At 43.2% G+C, this 18,921-nt stretch overlaps 1 protein-coding gene across 1 annotated transcript; it reads left to right on the forward strand.

The window, feature by feature from the left end:
- Positions 1-1,939: 1,939 nt before the first annotated feature.
- On the forward strand, positions 1,940-18,400 carry pdgfra (platelet-derived growth factor receptor, alpha polypeptide). The gene is made up of 29 exons (XM_029499980.1): positions 1,940-2,128; positions 4,187-4,256; positions 4,344-4,625; positions 5,029-5,289; positions 5,677-5,816; positions 6,729-6,891; positions 7,263-7,455; positions 7,912-8,027; positions 8,101-8,397; positions 8,487-8,753; positions 8,842-8,972; positions 9,111-9,279; positions 9,368-9,557; positions 9,702-9,817; positions 9,951-10,077; positions 10,187-10,383; positions 10,987-11,081; positions 11,566-11,698; positions 11,987-12,091; positions 12,752-12,862; positions 13,247-13,400; positions 13,951-14,111; positions 14,442-14,557; positions 14,932-15,054; positions 15,136-15,247; positions 15,353-15,452; positions 15,551-15,656; positions 16,465-16,697; positions 16,791-18,400. The coding sequence occupies exons 2-29, from the start codon at positions 4,199-4,201 to the stop codon at positions 16,936-16,938; spliced, it is 4,404 nt and encodes a 1,467-aa protein (XP_029355840.1). The 5' UTR covers positions 1,940-2,128; positions 4,187-4,198; the 3' UTR covers positions 16,939-18,400.
- Positions 18,401-18,921: the final 521 nt, after the last annotated feature.

Genomic DNA, 18,921 nt, shown 5'->3' on the forward strand with positions numbered 1-18,921 from the left:
GTTCTTTGATGAGAATTGGTGGGAAGGGATTTCAGCACGCTGGACAGCTCCCTCAGGGGCCCGCCGCCCGCAGGCCACCGTCATGTGAGTCATCCTCAGACTAACCTCGGGCAGGACGGGAGGTGTCTGACAGGATTTGGCCACTTGAGCCTGAGCTGTAACTAACCCTAAACCTATATAGGCTACTCACAGTCTTAGACTTGCAACTCAGAAACTAAGCCAACAAGTTGTTATTTAACACTTGCTGAAGCACAAAATTGATCAGCCGCACACAGACTGAAGTGACATCAGTCATCATTAAACTCTCCCAGTGTGAACAGGGACGGCCGGGCTGCTCTGTAGCTGTGTTTACACCGTGTGGACTCGTTGCATTACAAGCAACTAAGGCCGAGTTTGCTCTGACTGTAAATGGGACGTACCGAAGATGTTTCGATTTTTTTTTACCAGTTAGTTTTTTCCCCGTTTTACTCCACTTTCCAGTATTACCCAAGCCCCCTGGTGGACAGTAGCAGTTGGAGCAGGAAGGCAGCATTGGCAAGGGCAACATGTAAAGATACATAGACATCATTCAGACTTTTTTTTTTTAGCTTCACCAGGCCTCCACTCTGCCCATCTTTAATAAAGTATCAGTCACATTTTGGAGCCCGGGGTCCACACAGAGTGGGCCGTGTGGCTGGCACTGACTTCACCTGTGAAGATCAACTGTGACCCAGTAGACTTTTCACTGATTTGTAGTTGCATAATCTTGTAATTTGGACAAGACAGGGGATTTGCTTGAGTTTTTTTTCCAGAAAAAACCGATATTTGCCTTAAATTACGCAAAACAGGGAACCTCAACGCGGGCTGAGGAAAGCTCGGTCATCCGAAGTGAAGTTCCTTTGTTCGGAGAACAAGGACACTGTTCTTTTCTGCAACATGTGGAAGTAATTGCGCCAAGCTGCTGCAATGAGCTTGGGGGGGGGGGGGGGGGGGGGGGGGGGGTAGAAGGTAGGGGGTCGGTGAGCATCAGCCCTGGGGCTCTGGGGCTCTGCCCCGTGAACAGACACCAGTCTTATGCCCCTCTTCTCTGCCCACAGATAGGTGATTCGCAAGGGCCCATTATTCATCTGTCGCCTGCCAGGAGAGCCCCGGGGCAGGGCCGTAAAAGGGGCTGGGGTGAAAAGAAAAATTGCTGTGCGTCAGGACTCGGTAAACAGCTGACGCACTTGTGCCAGTAAACAAGACCCCCGATTAATTTTCTGTGGCGAAGTACAAAACAGAAGAAAAGGAGAAGTATCCTGTTGGTTAATTTCTTTTCTTAAAATTATTTAGGGAAGTGTGCATCTGTGTTTGTGTTTGTATTTGTATTTGTGCGAGTGTGTGTGTGTGTGTGTGTGTGTGTGTGGAGGGGGGGGGGGGGGGGGCGGTGTTGCATGTGATATATGACGGTGTTGGAGCGCCCTCTATGAGACCGTCTCCCTACTGTTCGCACTTTGTGACTGATGCACAAACTCACTCCTGCGCTGCCATGCAGGACTAAAAAAAGGAACAACTGATGAACTGATGTGTCATTACAATCTGTTGAAAATGTCTACTGATGTGAATCGCAATCAGTCACAAAACAACAATATATGAGTAGCCCAACTGTGTGGAACAAACGCAGCAAAAGTTCCACAAATTCTTAGCAGATCTTTTGTTTTTGAAATGTACAAGCTGCTGTCTGAACAAAACTAAAGAGGAAAATTCATCCCATCCTCTTCCTTCAACTGGGATAATTATCTGCACCCCCCTCCCATCGCATAAAAAGACTCTTACTTTGAAAAGGGGTACAGTGCGAGAAGGGAGGAGAGACGGGGGGGTGTCATTTCCTGAGAGCTATTTACTTTGAGCCAGATGATTACTTTTTTCGGAGGGAGGGCAGGAGGAGGAGGGCGGACTGTAACATTGAATCAGACACAGGTCGCTGTAGCCGGAGCGCAGTCGTGAGGGCGGTCGTGGATGCGGACGGAGGGTCGCACACATGCTCTCACAGCGAAGGATCTCTGAGGATTACAACCGCAGCAAAGGACCCTTACTGCGCCTTTTGGAGCCACCGATTCACTGTGGATATACTGACACGAAAGGAATATAAAGAGGGGATTATTCCAAGGTAATTGAAAGGTTGTGGATGACTGATAGCCTATCAATTTTTTCAGTCTTTAAAAAATTATTGAATTAATCATGGGGTAATCCATGATTGGGTAATTTTCTATTCGTCCAGGGGGAGTTTAATTGCGCTCTTAATTAGTTTATCCAATTAGATTTACACCCCCCCCCCCCTTTTTTTTTATTTTACTTTGTGGCTGTGGGAAAGTTTCGTCATCAAAAATGGGATTGTGATCCCTAGGAAAAAAAAGTTGTACGAAACTTCAGCAACTTTTGCATTAAACTATTAGTGTAGGAAATACCATAGAACCATATGCCCCCCCCGTACGGACGCCGAGCAGAGAGACATCGCTCACTGTGTTGGATAAAAGCGCTCAGTTTCGGCCTCGCAGCTGGAGGTGTCACCTCCAGGACTGAAGGGCTTTCATTGTGGGATGCTGCTTGGCATTTAATGGGAAACACATTGGAAATTGTACATCGCATTGTTTTCTCGCCTGACCGCAGAATTGGAGGAATTAAAATGGAAAATCGGCGATGGATGAGGCGCCGGAATGAGTCTTTACGAGACTGAATGGATTCGGGTGGCGGGGGGTTGGGTTGGGTTGGGTTTGGGGGGGGGGTTCAGTGCGTAAAAAAGCCACGATGCATTCATCGATCCTGCTGGGCCACGAAGGGATTTTAGAAAATAAATACTAGGCCCAGTTAAAATAAAATAATAAAAAAAAGAAAAAAGAAAACGAATCGAAACAAAAAGAGAAACTTTTTTTCATTGCATGGATGGATATTGCCCTATCAGCCTGTGCAGACCGACACTCTCCTAAATCATGTCCACGGAAAACGAGACTTTGACGCGGAGTCGCCCCATTAGTGGAGAGGCTGAAAGTTGAGACGGGCTTTATCAGCTGTTGCTCGAATGTATCCAGATGCATTTTTGCTATCTGCCACATTTGTCAAGTCGCTCAGTGGGACAGCGGGGAAATAAAGAAGAGGGGGGATATGCAAGCAGTCCTGACTGCCACTCCGGGCTTAGTTAGATTTACGCCCAGTTGGATGGAGGGTTATTTCCTAGTCAGGAAAAAAAATGTATAAAAAAAAAAAATCTAACTTAATGGACAGGAGGCGTGTGCCCAAACACGTCAAAACGGATTAGACCATTTGTCATCTGATTCCCATGCGAATATAAAGTTTTGTGTGGAGCGGGTCCACTAATGATAGAGTAAAGAAACCAAGGTTACCCACGGATAATTTAGTCCGTCTCAAGCGAGCCAAAACGGACAACCACTGCAAGACCCGCAAGGGCCAATTTATTTGTTCTAGGGAACACAGCAGGCCCCGAATCTGAAAAACAGAATAAAACCCAACCACAAGGTACAGCTCAGACATTAACGGATCGAAATGAAGTAAGCCGTGGAGTAAAGATGACCTGTGTGGTGAGTTTATGATTTGTTCTATGTGGCCCCTGATGAATCCCGGACTCCAGCACTAGACCAGAGGGATGTCCGCAGCTGAAATCTGCCTGATGAGTTATGAGGAGTTTGGACTTGAGAATGTCTCATTTAGAAATCCATCAGACTTTTGGTTTGAAACAAATCATCTAAAGCAAAAAAAAAAAAAAAGAATCGAAAAAAAAAATTTTTTGTTTGTTTGTTTTAAATCTTACACTCAAACGAAAACAGAAATCTAAGAAAATTGAGCGGCCAGTGAGACGATGAGCTGGGGAAAGGCTGGACGGTTTCATAAGGTGGAGTATGTCGCCCTCTACCGACAGAAACTCATACTGTCCAGCCTGTTTCATTCCCCCAGTGGAACCAGCTGCGCGGACTTTCAGATCCGCAATATCAGCTCTCTGAATTACTGTTAAATCCTCATGATATCTCGAAATCTGTGGAATTTTCTAGACCGATTTTGCGTCAGTGCAGGAAACCAACAAGTCAATAAGTCATTGACTAAACATTTATGCAGTCCAACATGTTAAGTAACTGCAGACAGTGTTATCATATATCAGGGGTGAAACAAAGTTTGCCTAACTTGTTGAGTAAATAACTCACCTTTCTCTCGGCAGATATCAACAGTCATGAATGGGGCGAAGACGTTGGTCGTCTTTGGGGGGGTTTTGGTGATGCTGGTTTCAGGTAGGTCAAATAATTCTGTAAGTAAAATGCATCATTTCCTGTTTTTAACCCACAGCCTCCTCTAATGTTTTCCAAACCACCTTTCAGTTACCTGCGAACTGTCGTCACCGACCATCGTGTCTGACCAGAGGGAGTTCATCCTGCAGCGGGACTCCGTCTTTAACATCAGCTGCACCGGGAAGAGGACCGTGATGTGGGCTGAACCGCTGCCAGAAAACGCCTTTGTTCTTCCAGGATACTACACGGCCACACTCTTCATTTACAACGCCACTGTAGAAAACACCGGCTATTACATGTGTGTCTATGAAGAGGGGCTGGAGACTGACACTGACGACGAGAACAAAGCTGTGATTTATGTTTTCGTGCCAGGTAAATATAAAGTGGAAATTCATCATCTTATTTTGAGTGTAAAAGCAGATCTGAACTCTATTCTGACACTATGCAAGTATCAAAGTGCCCAGTCCACAGAAAAATACATACAGCTGGAACTTAAAGTGATCTACCATTCAACCTTGCAGGATTTGGTTTCTTTAACTTGGTTTTTTTCATTCAACTGGCTCCTTAAAACTACAAAAGCATCTTGTTTTGGTATAAATGATTAAAACAGTGGGAAAATATACCATATTAAATTTTATAACCATAACTCTTTAAAGATTGCTTTAAGTTTGTCTCAGCGTGAAATACGTAGTGGCTATGAAATTAATGCTACGAATGTATTTCAGTGAAAATTCAATCACGCTGAGAGACCTCCCTTATTTCCTCGGTCACCTAGATCCTCAGGTCCCATTTGTTCCGGAGACCCCTGAAAACCTGGCAGTCCCCATGGAACCGACTGGAGTCACTATCTCCTGCCGGGTGTCTGACCCTTACTTACATGTAGTCCTGAGGAGTGTCCCTAGCGGAGAGGAGATGCTGGCCTACTATGATAACAGGATGGGCTTCTTCAGAAACCTCGCTCCTGGACAGTACCAGTGTGAAACGGCTGTGAATGGCCAGATGGTTAGAAGTCTGATTTATACAGTGAAAACTGAAGGTAAGAGAAGACAGACATCTGCTCTGTGAGAGATCTCTCTATGAAATGAAAAATATAAGTCATGTTACTATTGAGTATTTCTTTCCAAAAACATGATAGGATAATGAAATAGGATAATAAAACTACATAGCTAAAAATATTCCTAGAGTGTGTTTACCATCAGAAGACTGCAGGGTGATGTCACTGCATTAGAGGCATGACATCATGTCATTATCGCAGGGGGAGATGAGTTAAGATGCCTGTTCTTACTGTGTGTGTATGAGTGAGTATGATGCATGATGACCTACTGGAGTGATGCTTGGTGATAAATGAGCTCATGGTAATCAAGCTGCTGCTATCTTCTGGGATGACTCTGCGTGCATCTTTTCTCTGGTTGTTCTTCTGCAGCCCCTGCGGAGATGGAAGATTTTGATGTGGAAGTAAAAGCTAGTCAGGAAAATGTGAAAGCTGGGCAATCTTTTAACATCATGTGTATCGCTCCCCTCGGACCCGGATTTCAGCAGCAGTGGCTCCATCCTAAAAAACAGGCAAGAACGCTTCCTCCTTCTTCATCTGTGTTTTTAGAATTTCAATTTAGGCTTGATCCACCCGTCCTCCCTGTCTTTTGCTATTTCCTCCAACCTCTTGTCATGTTTCCATGTCATTTCCTACCCAGCAGCACTGAACCTTAAATTAGCAAATAATGGTTTTGGATCCAAACACAGCACTGGCAAGTGGAGTATAGCTCAGAGAAAGGCCTTCAGTGGTCACAAACTATGTGTTAAGAAAGCAGTAACTCAATGTTACATCTTCATCTTAAGGACAGCCAGCCAAACTGCTGCTGCTGCAGTTAACCCTATGCAAGGGACACTTATATCAGACGTTCAATTCAGCCCTAATGGCTTGAGGGGGGAAGGCAGTTTAAAGAGAAGGGAAAGAGAATAATAAATCTTTGACCCCAGTGACCTTGAGAGGTGTGGGACAGATGTTGCTGGCAAATGACAGCCAGCAACAAGTTCATGCTTTTGAAGTATTAACTACAAAGATCTGAGAAAAGTTCAATCATTATGCGCTTTATGTTTGTTTATATTTATTTTCATATTCCTAATCTATACAGCACATTGGCAGTTTTTTTTCCAAGGAATTCCTCTAAGCCATTTTCCAGAGACAGTGAGGGCAGGAACACAGGCTCTAGACTCCTGGTTTTGTTGTCAGCTGCAATTACAGGGTTTTAAAGGGCTCTGTGATCCTGATTTATCTGCTTTGGCCTCACAAGTGTTTTAACCATTTGCCTACAGCACCACGACACAGGGACTCTGATACGTTAAAAGTGTACCTGTAAAATGGAAAAAACACTAATAGTTTGGAAAAATAAAAATCTAAATATCTTGTTACCAACCTTTTTTTCTGCATTCTGGTGAAAAGGTTCTTTATTTTATACTGCTCCTCTTTTCTTAAAGGCCATGGAAGCAACTCAGACGAAACAGATTCTTCCTAACCTGGTCATCTACACCCTCAGCATCCAACACGCCACCTCTCAGGACAGCGGCACCTATGAGTGCTCCGTCACATCTGAAATAAGCGGAAAGGTTAAAGCCAGCAGTGTGGCTGTCATTGTATTTGGTGAGTCTTCCCATTCAAACATTCCCCCAGACACTTTGAATGAGTTTTCATCAGAAATCTAACAATGTAATGTGTTTGTGCTATTAGCTTACAACTAATTAATTAAAGACACTTCAAATTCTCATCATGATTCAGTTAAATTTTTTTGTGGTTTCACATGTGGACCCAGTTTTCAGAGATGCGTGGAAGTAATTTTCTGTCATCCGACTGAAAAGCTTTACCTCTGCTTTCAACATCAGTTACTGTATTTTATGGGATGGCTTCAACAGATGTTTGTGTCAGGCCTTCACCTCAGCTCAGCCCCCTCTGCGTTGCTCTGCTGTCCCTCTGTCCTGACCCGCTTGTAATTTTCTTATTTCCTCTTCCTTCAGATGAGAACTCTTTTGTGACGCTGGACCACAGTGGAATTCAAACAATGGAGTCAATCAGCCTTATGGAGGAGACTGAGTATATTATTCTCATCAATGGCCACCCAGCCCCAAAAGTGACATGGTTGAAAGATGGAAAAGGCATGCAAGAGAACTTCTACGTCCACACCAAAACAAGCCACCTTGAGGGGAATTGGTGAGAATGACTTGTGATTTGAAGGATTGAGGTCCTTCAGAGTCTGTGCTGACAGCAACTAGCAAGTTTCTAGAGCACAGTACAGAAATAAAATATAAATGAATGAGTTTGTTTACCTTTTTTGATAATGGGCAAGAGGATTAACGCCATTCTTATATCTATTTGAAAAATACAAAGCAAAAGCAAGGAAACAGCTATCCTGATTACCTTTAAAACACACCAATTAACACTTTTTATCTTATTTGCTTGATTATAGAAAAATGTGTTTAGAAAAACAACAGTTCAACATGTCACAGGCAGATACATGGTATCAGTGAGCTTTAGAGACATATTTTGTTGACACGAGAGTGTTATCAATTTCCTCATTCAACTTTTGCCAACAAAGTGAAAAAGAGTATTTCCCAAAATGCCAATAATGCGTGTAAATAACAATACATGTTAATTTTCTTCTAACAGGTATCAGAGCATTCTGACATTAAGGCAGCCTCTGGAGAAAGACAGCGGGAATTACACCATCACAGCTCTCAGTGGCTCTCGCTCTGCTCAGTTCTCATTTATCCTCGAAGTGAAAGGTAAGATAGGTAGACAGACAGACAGATAGATAGATAGAATCTATGACTGACCTTGTGCATGCGTTTCTTCCAGCACCCACTGCAGTGATGTTCCCACCATCCTCGGCCCCCGTGCTGCTGCCACAGGAAGATGAGCTGGTTGTCCCCCTCCACTCTCCTTTCACCTTGACCTGCCGTGGAGGAGCAAGACTGGCCTGGGACACGCCACTCTATTTGCCAGAGAATACTCAGGAGGACAACAGCGGTGTGTTTGTGACCACTATCACAGTGGATAGTGCCACTGCAATGCACACCGGCTACTACGTGTGCTTCTACAGTGGAAATAGCACAGAGGAGACAGAGGACAGCAAGATCTACATCTATGTTCCAGGTATGTGGTGCACAGCGGCTTTGTGCTTGTGTATTTTTCTTGCTCTATGTCATTATCTGGTCTTAGAAACCTACTTCTTTCCAACTCAGATCCAGATGTTCCGTTTGTGCCATCACCGGTTCCCTTCGGTAATCACGTCCTGTCTGGCCACGAGGAGATGGAGATTCACTGTCGAGTGTCTAATCCCAATGCTAACGTGACCCTCATTAACGTTGACACCCAGCAGCCGGTACCTAGTTTTTATGACAGCAAGAGGGGGGCTTTGGGGGTATTTACGGCTGGAACCTATATGTGTAAGGCACTTATAAATGGAGAAGAACACTACAGTGAGGAGTATATCGTCCACGGTTGGACAGGTGAGTGCTCACATATGCGGCCAAGTCCATTTCAAATGTTTGCTTCCCTGACACAGACATTTTAACCATATCAACTGTGGTACCTCAGGTGGTTCTGGGCTCCATGTTGAGTTGACAGCCAGGCGGACTGCCTTGTTGGTGGGAGACACTATCACAGTAACCTGTCTGGCTCGGGGTTCTGAGATTCTGGAGGACCACTGGAAATATCCTGGCAAACTGGTGAGAGCTGACGTTATCAAATGCAGACTATTAAGGTTGATTGTATGCTTTGGTTTTAGTCTCCCAAAAGTTGCTGTTGTTCACTATGTTTAGTAGTTTGAAATTCAAAGTACCTTTTCTTTTTTTTTTTTTAAACAGGCAAATCGGGCAATCAAAACAGTCCATGAGAATAAGAGGGATCAGGAGATCCTTTACACTCTGACGATCCCACAGGCTTCAACAAAAGACAGCGGCATCTATACTTGCTCTATCACTGATGTTATTACAAATGAGAACCAGACAAAGCATCAAGTTATTTCTGTTTTTGGTATGAAAGCTGTATTTTGTAACAGTATTTCAAAAATTCTTAAAAATGATCTCCAACTGACTGTCAACATTTTCTTCTTTCTTAACAGCAACTGAGTTCATGTCCGTCCAGCCACGGTTCAGACAATATGAATCAGCGGAGCTGGATGAGGTCCGAGAGTTCAGGGCTGAGATCAGCTCTTTTCCTACAGCTCGGGTCACGTGGCTCAAAGATGGAATCCCGTTCAGCGACCTGACAGCAGAGATATCCACAAGTCTACGGCAGCTCAGTGAGACCAGGTGAGACTGATCCACTAATGACAGCAGGGATAATGACAAGCTGGGAGTCGCATTCCCGCTCATTGTTGAGCCTGTCATTTGGGTTCAGAGCAGTGTCAATTTCTGTGCCATTATTGCATTTTCTGCTTTTATTGCTCTGTGCAGCTACATGAGTATTCTCACCCTGATTCGGGCCAAAGAGGAGGACAGTGGGAACTACACCATGCGAGTGGAGAATGGAAACCAAAGTCAAGATATTGGCTTAATCCTGGAAGTCAAAGGTGAGAAAGAGGAATGGTCCAAGTTCTTCATTACCTTGTTTTACTTGTGTACTGATTCCACAACCTTTTAGGCCTCGTCTTTGTTCTCATTCATTTACACACTGTCTGCTTTGACCTTCTAATTGTGTTACAGTGCCTGCAGTCATAGTGGACCTGATGGACATCCACCATGGTTCAGCTACAGGCCAGGCTGTGGTGTGCATTACTAGAGGGCAGCCTATTCCTGTGGTGGAGTGGTTCGTCTGCAAGAATATCAAGCAGTGAGTTCATCCTTCCTCGGTGTAACAATTAGAATTGCTTTCAGATCTCTTAATCTACATACATGTGGGCTCTACACACCTTGCTTGATTACACATCCAACTTTTCCAGTTGTGCCAATGACTCGGCCTCCTGGTCGCCCCTCCTCACCAACTCAACGGAGATCTCGGTGGACTCCCACATCGATGAGGATAACAACCTGGAGAGCCAGGTCATGTTTGGTCATCTGGAGAACACACTAGCGGTCCGCTGCCTGGCCAGGAATGAAATGGCCGCTGTGAGCAGGGAGGTCAAACTGGTGTCTAATGGTAAGAAAACACACACACTTAATAATTGGCACATTTGTTCTGGAATAACGTTCCTTTTTCTTTTTCCCAGCTTTGAACTGGCATGTGATGTTGTTGTTTGCACCTTTTTTTCCATCTATTTTCGACACTCAGAGTGCAACACACTTTGTGGGTGTCTTTGTGTGCTTATTTGGGGGGCAGAAGTTAATGCTGTCAGTGTAGCAGCAGCTGTCAGATGATGAGTTTGTGGAGAGGCAGGTAATAGCGGCTATGAGGAAGGAACTCTTATCCTGACAGTCAGCTCAGGAAAGCCAGATGCCATTTGGTCATTCCAGATGAGCTTCAAACCCCTTTAACCCTTTTCCCACCCCCCCATATAAGTGTCTGCTCTACTGCCCCCACCCCCACCTCCATTTTATCTTGTCAGCATATCTTTAGGGTTTAGTAATCTGGACCCCCTATGGATTTAGATGTCTCTTCTGAACAAGGACGCTTCTTATGCAACACCTGCTATTTATTTCATTGCAAGCATTTCATTGGTCATGACAACAGACACATGTTACATCCATGTGACTCAATGCGCATTCCATCCAATATGTGACCGCCGGCTCTCCTCCCAAACAGGCCCTCATCCTGAACTGACTGTAGCTGCTGCTGTGCTGGTGCTCCTGGTCATTGTCATCATCTCACTCATTGTCTTGGTTGTTATTTGGAAACAGGTACTGCTGCCACCATTCTCCAACATACTCACCCATTCTGTCATGAATTCCTCCTTTTTCAGCATTCATTGTAAAAATCTTTGAGCATTTCAGCCACACAACATGAAACCTATCAACTTTCTGTATGAGATACTAGTCCATGATGTGCTATGAGCTGTAGTGTATTTGACAGATTATGGATAGATAGATAGATAGATAGATACTTCATTTATCCCAGACTGGGAAATTGCAGTGGGCTTGGTCTGCTATGACTTGTTAAGCACATAATTAATCCAAAGCAATTTAATTAAAAAGTCTTTGTAAGCAAATGTGAACAAATGCATATAACCACATTTGTAAATGGATTTTTAGAAAGCCGAATGCAAATTACCTTTAAAAACTGCTGATTGTGATCTGGAAAGCCAAATGTGAAACGCAATAGCAAGTCAAAAACCCAGCTTTGGCTTGATAAAGGGTAATTAATGTGTTTTTATACATGTTTCAGAAACCAAGATATGAGATCCGGTGGAGGGTTATTGAATCTGTGAGCCCAGATGGCCACGAGTACATCTACGTAGATCCCATGCAGCTTCCCTATGACTCAAGATGGGAGTTCCCCCGAGACAGGCTTGTGCTTGGTGAGCCCCATTGTCATTTTCACACGTAGCTTGGTGCTGGAGACTCTGCAGCCTCCCTTTGCAGGGATGTTTCAGTTAGGATCTCCTGCTCTGTCTTTGAAGTGAGGCTGGGATCAACTAATTTGAGGTCTGACAGCTGGGGACTGGTTTGACTCGGTGATCAAGGGAGTATTCAGCCACTGAAGGGAGTCATAAATGGGAAAGCACAGACATCTGAAGTGCATGTGTTTATGGGTTCTTTGTCTTTTCTTCCCTGACGACTGACCACTGTCTTTTTGTCTTTCTCAGGTCGTATTCTGGGCTCGGGAGCTTTTGGAAAGGTGGTAGAAGGAACTGCTTATGGACTCAGCCGCTCCCAACCTGTCATGAAGGTGGCAGTGAAGATGCTGAAACGTGAGTTTGACAGATAATATTTGAGTGACATGTCATTATGCCAGTGAAACATACTAGTTATAAAGAGTGGTTAGGAGAAAGCACCTATTGCTATACTTATTGCTTACTACATCTCATAAAGAACATAACTCTCCATGGAACGGACAGTGAAGTAAGAAGTAGGAAATAAGAAGTCAATAAAATCACAATAGCAAAGCCCATTGACCAATCAAGCTCAGTTTCAGACTCAACCTCAAAAACCCTTAATGCCCAAAGAGTACACAGAGACTGTACATTTAGTGTGACTAAGCCTTTCCAAGTATATCAACATCTCCAGCAACGATCATGAGTGAGCAGCCTTCAAAATATTTATAGGTCACAGAAAAGTGATTGTCTTACATTAGTGCTGCCTCTAAAAGCAGTAATAAATTTGCTGACACAAAATATTACACCTGCTGACCCATTCAATACTAAAATGTTAAAATGTTAAATGTCATGCAGGGTGGCAACATGTCACCTGACAGCCAATTGGGAAGGGGAAAAATAATACGCCCAGTACGATAACACTGGGCGACTTCCTGTAGAATTCAGCTCAGGGTGGTGGTGTTGGCTGATCACAAGGCTGGTTAGCTGTTTTGAATGTGAGATGATGATCGTCATGCTTGCTGGAATTTCTTTCAGCCACGGCACGCTCCAGTGAGAAACAAGCCCTCATGTCTGAACTCAAGATTATGACTCATCTTGGACCTCATTTAAACATTGTCAACCTTCTGGGAGCATGCACCAAGTCAGGTGACTAAAACACACACAACATACGGGACAAAAACACACATTCTCATCCTTGGTTAAAAATAGCCGCTTAGTCTAACCACTATTGCCTCTCCCATTAAATTTAGTCAACACTTTACAAAGATACAGAAAAGACTGCCCACATCCAGGCTGCCAAATACATGCACACACATACATATTGGAAGTCAGACTTGCAGACCTTTACAGCTCTGTTTGCCAAAAACTTGACAGCCCTGTCTCAGCTCTAGGTAGGTGTGGTATTTTAATAGCCTTTTTATGGGAAAGTGGAGGCTTGCCCTCTTGACTGAGCTTTCAGCCTTTATGAGACTCTGATAAGATTAGCCTCCAGACTGACGCCAACACACTCTTTTGTCGTGTTGTTTCTAGGCCCTATCTACATTATCACAGAGTACTGCTTCTATGGGGACCTGGTCAACTACCTGCACAAGAACAGGGAGAATTTCCTGAGCCTGAACCCAGAGAAAAATAAAAAGAAGCTGGATATCTTTGGAATCAACCCCGCAGATGAAAGCAGCAGGAGGTAGCACATTTCTGTCTTAGCTTGCCAAATGTTTTCTCCACTCACATTTAAATGCACCTCTCATATCAAAACACTTCTTCTTTCCCATGACCACTGAAACAGCAATTGTTTTTTGCAGTCATCTCACACACACTAACACTCTCCCCGCCCCTAATTTGTAACTTTATCTCCATTTTCTCAACGGTTGAGGAGATTGTCTGGTGTCTTCCTCTAATCAAATTTGCAGTCTGAAGTGGTCTCCACTTTCAACCTGCACCCCCACAGCCCCCATCTCACTGAGGCTCATCTCTGTTGATGTATGAGTCACAGTGACCGCACCTTAAAAAGACCATAACATGATTTCATCCTGGCTACAGTGTTTGGGTCAACCAAATCTTCCTCTAACCTCACTAAGGGAATTTAAGGACACACACACACATGCATAGGAATATGTGCACTGAATAAGACGTGTAACATAATGTATTGCCACCATAGTGAGATGTGTCACTCAATATTGCCAAGACTAGTCTATGCCTTCTCACCAACAGCATTGTTTTGTGTTTGCAAGCAGCTATGTGATTCTGTCCTTCGAGAGCAAAGGAGACTACATGGATATGAAGCAGGCTGACAACACTCAATATGTGCCCATGCTAGAGATGAGTAACACATCCAAGTACTCCGACATCCAGAGGTCCAACTACGACCATCCGCCAGTGCAGAAAGGCTCAAGTGGTGCGCATGGCAATTCTTTCTCTTCTCGCCATCCTTAGTTTTTCCACAGCTCAGAGTTATTGGTGTGCACTTGCTTGGTTTTAGTGTTGTGTTTGAGTCAGTTTCTGTTGAAGGGGTACACCCTTGTTAGAATTTAGAGCTGGTCTGGCCCTGCAATTATATGGAGAGGATAATTGTAATGCACACATAATAATAATAATGCATGATTTCTCCCAGCCATTAGTAAAAGCCAGGTTTGAGAAGCCAGTGCTATATTTACAATAGATGAACATATACTCATTGACCACTTCATGGTGTTTTTTGTGTGTGTGTTTGTGTCTTCTAAACCAGATGGTGAGATAGAAACTCTGCTATCTGACGACACAAACGAAGGCCTCACCACCACCGACCTGCTCAGCTTTACCTACCAGGTGGCCAAAGGCATGGAGTTCCTGGCTTCTAAAAATGTAGGTTTTTTGGGGGGGCTGGGGGTGGGGGGGCAGTGGTTGTGGGCTTAGCAGCCCTGTGAAGCTCAGTAGAAAAGCCAGGGGCTGAATATAGTAGCAGCAGAGCCAGGGCTAGAATTACCAGGAAGGCGCACACTGCAGCCAGAGGCTGTGAGGCTACACATTCAGCTTCATAGTTATTATCCCTAAATATCCAGTGGTCACAGCCATCCGTCCATCTGGAATGTTTACACAAAGACCGTGCTTTATAAACCAATATAAAGTGGCATTAAATATGAACTGAAATTAAATATGCACAGAAATAGATGCATGTGTCGGTTTGGGGATGGATGAAACAAGTTATGCACAATGCTTGTGTGTGTCTTGTTGTGCAGTGTGTGCATCGGGACCTTGCTGCCAGGAATGTCCTCCTTTCTCAGGGCAAAATAGTGAAGATCTGTGACTTTGGACTGGCCAGAGACATCATGCATGACAACAACTATGTCTCCAAAGGCAGCGTAAGTTATCTCTTCATACCTGCGCATGTCTACAGTTTGCTTACATGTTTCATCGAACTTTCCATCTCTGTCATCACACAGACCTTTCTCCCGGTCAAGTGGATGGCACCAGAGAGTATTTTTGACAACCTGTACACCACTCTTAGTGATGTCTGGTCCTACGGCATCCTCCTCTGGGAGATATTCTCCTTAGGTGAGCACTGACGAATGCCTATTATGGAGAAATTGGAGGCTTGTGTTGCTCGGTAAATTCACAGGTACATGTTTTGTTTTGTTTCGTTTCTTTTTTGTTCTGAAGGTGGCACCCCATACCCAGGTATGGTTGTCGATTCCAGCTTCTACAACAAGATCAAGAGTGGATATAGGATGTCCAAGCCCGAACATGCACCTCATGACGTGTATGTCATGACTCACATGATGACTGCACTGCTGTGTGTGACTACATTGTTTCCCTCACAGATGAGAAATGTAATTGTAAAATTCTTTGCTTTTTTAGCTATGACATGATGATGAAATGCTGGAACAGCGAGCCAGAGAAGAGGCCTTCTTTCCTGGGTCTGAGTGAAACTGTAGCTTCTTTGCTACCCTCCAGCTACAAGAGGGTGAGTCTCAATGTGCACATCCTTAAACTGCTGGATTTTTCTGCTTTCTACTTTTTTCCCCCGATTTCTCCTTACCACACACCATTTTTGACCTCATGTTTGGACCTTCACATTCTATTCCACTCAATTTTTTTTCCTTCATGTTTTTCAGTTGTTTTTTTCCTTTTGTTTTTTTTTTTATGTTATCGAAAATATTCTCTCGTGCTTTTTATATTTTATCATGTTGCCTACCACAGCACAAGTTGAAAATAATTTAAATGCATTCCAAAATTGGCACTTTTTATGAGTGTTTGCCAATATGGTACAGTATTAATAGACAAACTAGAACAGCTTTATATAAGAAAGACAAGGTAATCTCACTTCATACAATATAGGACCTCTGAAACCTGTTTCTGTGAGTTTCTATAAAACACAAACCTACAAGTGATTATTGTGGAAATACAGTCAGACTGGTTTGGATGTCAGCATGGTTATGACGCTCGAGTTCTTGCCACCACCCAGACTTAATTACCCCAATAAACTCCTCACCACACGTGGCACATCAAAACTGCGTTTCCTCTGCCTGCTTCACAGAGCCTTAACGGCTGGGTGCAGTGGAAGAACCAGCTCTTGTTTAAGTACCTCTAACCTTTATGAAACGTGATTTTTCAGTTTGGTCCAAACCATTCATCTTGCAACACTCAAACCACACTTCTCCCATGCTTCTGTAAAATGTACACTAATAAAGTAATGTGCTGCAGGTAATGTTTTGTGTTTTTCTTTCACCGTTTAACAGCAATTAGATCTAATGTATGTCTGTCATTTGCAGCATTATGAGAGGGTAAACCATGAGTTCCTGAAGAGCGACCACCCTGCTGTGACCCGGGTGTGCATGGAAAATGACGCATACATTGGTATCACATACAAGAACCAGGGCAAGCTGAAGGACAGGGAAAGCAGCTTCGATGAGCAGCGGCTGAGCTCAGACAGTGGCTACATTATACCCCTCCCAGACCTGGACCCTATATCTGATGAAGAGTATGGAAAGAGGAACAGACACAGGTAAACAGCATAAACAGTGACTATACACTGCCTGTCCCTATCTACAATGCACCAAAGATAGCTCTAACCTGGGTTGTTTGTGTCCCCCCGCAGCTCTCAGACATCCGAAGAGAGTGCCATTGAGACAGGTTCCAGCAGCTCCACGTTTGCTAAGCGCGAGGGTGAGACCCTGGAAGACATCACGCTGCTGGATGAGATGTGTTTGGACTGTAGTGACTTGGTAGAGGACAGCTTTCTGTGACAACCACCCACCTGTAGAGCAGGTGCAGCGGTGTAAGGACATGAGGATCCGCAGAAAGACTTGAACATCAGCCAGAGCCCCCCTGCCATTCTGCCTTCCAAGTTACTCTGTCAAAGGACAAAACCTGAACCACTTTACTGTCTGGATGAGTCTGTGGTGATAATACGGTACGCCTTTCACTTCTCCCTGGACAGTGCCCCCCGTCGGGCTGGAGGAATGAGCATCGACAAAATCAAACGGACTCAAAGAAGCACGGGCGCCGAGCCTTTGAATTGGATTTATCAAAGGCTTTATTCTATCGGGCATTCTTTTAACAGCAACATAAGCAACAACAGACAAATCAAGCAGGGTAGTCAGAAACTCTAACTCTAAACCAAAAAACACCACAGGATATTCATATTGATGCATATTATATTTAACCACTACAAATGCACTATTTAAAATAGATTAGTCTCATACTAGCAAATGAAAACTCACCCCACACTCCATCTGCACCTGATGCTGGTACAATCAGTAGCATTACTTGGATTTAAAAGCACAAAAATCTGGACTATGTGCATTTTTTTCCTTTTGTACATGACTATTATGTGTTTAGTGGTTAAATACTTTCCGGAATTTAAATTTATTTTTTTACTACATCATTATGTATACATGTATTATTTGTGAATACCATAGCTGTTGGTTGTGAGAATAGAGCTTTTGAGTTGCATGTAACTTTGTGGTTGTTTCAACTTTTGCCCAAATCCAAGCTAATGTTCTTAAATCTCATGCCTGGCAACACCTTTGTTGTATTTGTCACATGGGGTTGGATAAACAAAGTGAAGAATGATTGTACTTGTAAATAGCTCCAGAGATTTTTCTATAATAGAGAATTATTGGGATGACACTCGAGTATTTTATATTAGCACATATTAGCTTTTGTGCCCTTTTGTGCCCCATTCAAGCCAGCATTTTCGATGAATTTATCAAAAAAGGAAAGGAAACAGAATTTCCAGACAGAGTTAGAATCTGGTAATGCGCCCCTGTCTAATATTTTACCTATATAGTAGATGAACTAGAGATCCATGTAGCTCTGATGTCATACATCAGTTCTGTGTAGACTCTTTGTAATCCTCTGTATTTCCTGGCTACTGTACCAGCTATGCCACTGCCTCTGTCTGTTGACTGTGATATAATCTGCAATCAGTTGTTGCACTTTTCCTTTTTACATTTTGTTTTGGATGTTGCTGACGTGTAAGTCATGCTGAAAAAGATCGGAGACGAGACAATTCGTGGTCATGGCTTAAGATTTTTGAAGCAGCATAGATGTGAATGTTTGTGCCGCAGCTGAATGATGTTTTGTTGATGGTACAGTATTTGTAATTATAGGTAATCACACCCAATATGATGATTCAATACTATATGTCAGTATTTTACATTATGTACATTCAGATGATTTATATTTCAATAAATGATTTATAATGTAAAAACAACTGGCTATAATGTGTTATACCACCTACCTGAAGTAACATGTCAGAGAACAGCATTGAGAAGATTCTTTTTTGTGAGTGGTTGGGAAAAATTCTGCAATTTTTTTTTTCCTAGTACCATGAAGTCTTTTACTGATATATTAATATAGCAATCACTAATGTCAAAATCATTCATATCTTACGTCTGTAGTCTTCCTACATCCAACAGACTGACTTCAGTGGTCACTTGCTGCCTAGTATGTCCCACCCACTGCACCCATATAATCTGTTAGTCCACATAATGTTATGAATGATTGGCAGTATAATAATTCAATATGAAGACATTTTTAACACATTTTAACAAACAAAGATATACATGTTTTAGTATGCATATTTTTCATGTCATGCACATGTAGCTAATATATATATATACACACACATGTATATATATGTGACATGTATGATCACTTCAGCATTATCATTATAATGTCTGCATAGAAATTTTAAAAGCTTATCTTACAATGTCCAGAAATAG

Source organism: Echeneis naucrates, chromosome 4, assembly GCF_900963305.1.
Source record: "Echeneis naucrates chromosome 4, fEcheNa1.1, whole genome shotgun sequence".
Lineage (NCBI taxonomy): Eukaryota > Metazoa > Chordata > Actinopteri > Carangiformes > Echeneidae > Echeneis > Echeneis naucrates.